At 34.0% G+C, this 4,803-nt stretch overlaps 1 protein-coding gene across 1 annotated transcript; it reads right to left on the bottom strand.

Moving 5' to 3' along the window:
* Nucleotides 1–561: 561 nt before the first annotated feature.
* On the bottom strand, nt 562–4,371 carry LOC133036713 (zinc finger protein SHOOT GRAVITROPISM 5-like). The gene is made up of 3 exons (XM_061113418.1): nt 3,282–4,371; nt 2,725–3,130; nt 562–1,854 (listed from the first exon to the last, which is right to left on the bottom strand). Exons 1-3 carry the CDS (start codon nt 3,412–3,414, stop codon nt 810–812), a joined length of 1,584 nt encoding a protein of 527 aa, XP_060969401.1. The 5' UTR covers nt 3,415–4,371; the 3' UTR covers nt 562–809.
* Nucleotides 4,372–4,803: the final 432 nt, after the last annotated feature.

Raw genomic sequence — 4,803 nt, 5'->3', positions numbered from 1 at the left:
CCTTCATCACCCTGATTTTCTTTTTCTTTTTTCTTTTTGGTTGCTTTTTCCACTAAATTCACATTTATGTTTGACTCCCTGCTCTCTCTGCCTCCCCTCTGCAACCCCTATTCCCCACCTTATCTCTTTCTCTCAATTTCAAATTTATTATTATGTATATATTTCAAATTTTAGCTAGGTATTTATGTTATATATTATTCTATAATGCATGTAAAGTAGTAATTCTGGTGGGTGTTGTTGATCTTTTTATTGATTGCACTAGTTTGGGAACCAGATTCCTTAACCAAGTATAGTATTTATACAAAGTTACGTGTGTATATATATAAATATGTATACATGAAAAGCCTAGCTAATTTACTTTATTCATCCAAACAGCGTACGATAAAGCAAACTGATCTCATATTTGCAGAAAATATATTTACACGTTATTAATCTCTGTAAGAAGATACACAAAATATATAATATATATGATCATCACGAGACCTATATAAATATATGTATGGATGAGCTATATATGTGAAGGAATATTTTATACGGATATATCATGAAGTAATGAGCTAATTAATTAAACAATATCATAGAGTTGATATACATATATATATATGAAGCACTTGCTAGAGATGGATACAAGAGAAGTACAGTACGTACACTCGATCGATCAACTACTACAAATTATACCCACATTTCATGATGATTACTGTAAAAATATAGAAATTAAATAACCAAAAAAGATTAAAAAAGAAAAGAAAAAAAGGTCATCAACATATGATATATAATCGTAGAGCTAAAAGGGCAAAAAAATGAAAAACCTACGATGGGTTATTAATAGTGGCCGATTTTCCAAGACGATGATTATCTGATCTTGCAAAAAGATGAGTAGTATTACGATCGTTATTGTCAAGCGTTTGAGCACAATCCGAGGAGGTAGTACTGGCTATGATGTAAGAGAGAGTAGTTCTTGCATTACTATTATTATTAGTATTACTATTATTATGAAAGTGGTGCTTACAAGCATGGCAAGTGAGTTGGAGAAGAGTAGAGTTGAGTTGCTTCATGGCGTGTTCCTTAAGAGCTTGTGCCTTATCCAATTCCGATTGCGCCTGTTGTCTAATCCTCTTTGCATTAGCAAATTCTTTCTCAGCCAACTCAATCTGCCGTTTCGCTTGCTGCCTAGCCTCCTCGGCATAGCATTTCTCCGCCATCGCCACTCTCAGCTGCTCTCTCGCTTCTTCTTTCATCAACCTCGTCTTCTCCACAGTAGTATTAGTAGTAGTAGTACTACTCATCATGCTCTCTCTTGGGGAGCTTTTGTGATTATTATTATTATTAGCATTCGATTCAACATTATTATTGTTACTATTATGGTTCTTTTCCCCACCAAAATCTGATGAACCTATTGAGAGTTGCAACTGAGTAGAGTACTGATGATTAATTTCTCGATCATGGGTACTGTTGGGGTCTGTCTTATTATTAGGGGATAATAGTATTGGGTGGTTTTCAGGATTTGAAACGGTTGTGGTGGAGAGCTGAAGGTCTAAGTTGTGGAAGCGTTGATTAGGAGTGCTGGTGGTTTTGGATAGTATTGGATTTTGAGTAGGAGAACGGGTACTACTACTTGTGAGGATTACTAGGGCAGGAGCAGTAGTAGTAGTTGTCGTTGTTTCTGAAGGATTAATATTGTTAATACTAGAAGTAGTAGTAGTATTGATGGGCACAGCCAAATTGGTGTCGGTGCTTGAAGGACTGGGACTTGAAGCTGTACGGGACAAGCATGCTGCTGGTTGCAAAGTATGTGATTCTGACCTCAGACGCCCCATGGTGCATGCATCTTGGTGTTCGATGAAGCTCTCCACTCTATAAATATATGTGTAACGAAGTTATAATCATTTATATATATATAACATGTTACTTATCAAAAACATTACGTACTATGTGTATATTTGTGAAAACCTAGCTACTTTGGAATGTTTACAAGTAAGTAAATATTGTGTTTGTATGATCAATATAAATAGTGAGATAGATATAATGAATTTGGAAAAAGGATGATACACTTAACAGAATAAAATTTAATAAAAAGTAAGTGTGTGATCATCATATTTGTAATTAAATATAAAGCTGTAAAGGAGAGAAAAAAGCTGGTGGGTAGCTAGCTATATATACATATATTTTATTCATATCTCCCATTTATATAAACCAGCAAAGAAACATATGGGCTATGATTCACTGAAAAAAAAAAAGAACATATGGGCTATGTACGTATATACACATCTACATGTTTATATATTTATAGAAAGATAGGGATGGCGAAAGAAATGATCAATCAATAAAAAGGCTGAAAAATTTAACAAAATAAAAAGAAAATGGACCTAATTAATTAATTTATAAATAATAATCACTAAAAGTAGTGATTTGGGGAAATGTGTTCATCTGACTAGATTAAAAAGGAAAGTGGTATACATATATTTATATAGTAGGGGAGTATATACGTGTTAAAAAAACAACTAATTAATTGTGCGGGGATTAAGGTTCCATCAGTCAATGAAAAACATAATATATATTAGTTGATGAATATATGAGATGATGATGATGATGATGATGTAGAGTAGTAGTAGTGATGATGAGTCGATAAGATAGATAGAGAGAGAAAGAGAGTAAAGAGATTATTTAATTAATTAATTAATAAATAAATATAAAAAGAAATAATAAAAGTTAAATTAAATTTACCTGGAGAAAACTCGGCCGCAGTCGCAAGAGTGGCCGCGGGTGCCGCAGGTCTTGAGATGGGCCTTGAAATCAGAGTGAACAGCGTAAGCCTTCGAGCAACGCTGACAGACCCACTGCTTGTGGTTGCTGTGCTTTCTCCGAAAGTGTTTCTTTATACCAACGAGGTCGCCCAGGGCATGGCAGGGGTCGTGGTGGAGACAAGTCGGTTCAGGACACACGAACACCCTCTTCCTCACCACTCCCGCTGGGGTTTCCCTCTTCAGCAGCTTCCATGGCACCTTGTGCCTACGCCTGTGCATCTGCAGGTTCTGGTCTCTCTGGAACCCTTGATTGCAGATCTCACACACATACCGGTCTGATTCCAGTAGCGTCTTCGGCGACAGTGACACTACTTCCGCATCCGGATCTAAATTTATTTAATTATAACACCATAAGTTGTTAATTATAAATATATATATATACATGTTCCATCATCATAAATATATTATAATACATACATATATATATATATATATTATCACCAATACAAATACAAACATAAAGTACAAATTTATAACCTGGAGTTCCTGCGGGTCTTCTCTTCCTCTTATTATTGTTGTTGCTGCTGCCAATGATATTGCTATTGATATTATTCTCCATTAAGCAAGAAAAGGGCTCCGAAGACGAACAAATATTATTGACCCCTAACATAACATATGTATATATAATATATATATATATAATCAAAGGTATATGGATCGATATGGATGATGATCAGTATTGATGGTGCATATGATTTGAGATATATATGTATATATTTGAACAAGGATCCAATTATGTATATATATTGAAGACGAAGAGAAATCAGCGATCGATCGATCTACCTAGCTAATTGAACTAATTAATAATTATAGGGATATTGAGAGAACACAAGAAGGAGAAAACACATGAGAGGCCAACTGGGGAATAAAAAGGCTGTTTCTTTCTTTTGAAATTTGGTTATACTATATAGCTAAGCTATAGCTAGCTATATATATATCAGCCTTTTCTCAATATACAATATACTCTTAGCTAAACTGGTTTCTTTGTTTCTTCCAAACAACAAAAACCCTCAACAAGATATACTTTCTTTGTGGTGATCAACAAGCTCTAGCTTAGCTATGATACTAAATAAGAGCGTGAGAAAGAGAGGACTAGTTGAGTCTTGTTAAAAGGAAAAAAATAAAAAAAATAAAAAGAAGAAGAAGAAAGAAAGAAAAAAAACTTGTGTTCAAAAGGAAGGCGACGGGGAGAGAGAGAACCAATCAGTAAGATTGAAACTTGATGATCCCACAAGGCAGCAGCTATGGGCTCCAGAAGGAAAAACATCCCCACAAAGAAACAAAAAATCTCTCATAATTCATCTCTATATATTTCATTTCAGTACAGTTAAATTCTTAGGCTTTGCATTTGCATGCATTAATACATATCACCTTCCCCGAGCTCCAAAAAATCCACGTAAGCAATTCTATGTATTTATTAATATTTTTATATAATATATATTTTTCCTATTTTAATTAATATCCTTCTTTACTTTTACTTTTCTTCTTTGGTATTATGTTTCCATATTAATTTTCCCTACCCTAGCCTATATATATATATATATAAAAACAGTACTATACATGATATACATTGCCCTCCATTTTCAGACGCATATTATTATTTGGCTTTATATTTTTTTTAGACTAATTGCGATCTATTCCTTCGATCTGAAATGACGGAAATGCCCTTCTAGTCGTGAATGTCCAGATACTCAGATTTTATATTAAATCAGACACAGCTTTTATAAAGGTGCCGGTGAGGATGTAAAGTCACACTCAAGGGTAAACTAGTCAATGAAATAATAATTCTGTGTGTGCAAAGATGCTTGCTTTTTGGTAAACTGACTGCATCAGCATTACAGTGAGTATTTAAAATTGGCAGGTGTCTTTTTGTGGATCAATTTGGCAGTTTTCTCGGTTTTTATCTTTCCCCTCATAATTTATGTAATACGAATCATATCATCACAAAATTCATTTTCAATTCAACACCACAAACAGAAATTTATAAATCAATACATTC

This window comes from Cannabis sativa, chromosome 4 (genome assembly GCF_029168945.1).
Source record: "Cannabis sativa cultivar Pink pepper isolate KNU-18-1 chromosome 4, ASM2916894v1, whole genome shotgun sequence".
Classification (NCBI taxonomy): domain Eukaryota; kingdom Viridiplantae; phylum Streptophyta; class Magnoliopsida; order Rosales; family Cannabaceae; genus Cannabis; species Cannabis sativa.
Note: the sequence above shows the minus strand (reverse complement) of the source record. Positions and strands in the feature narration are given on the sequence as shown.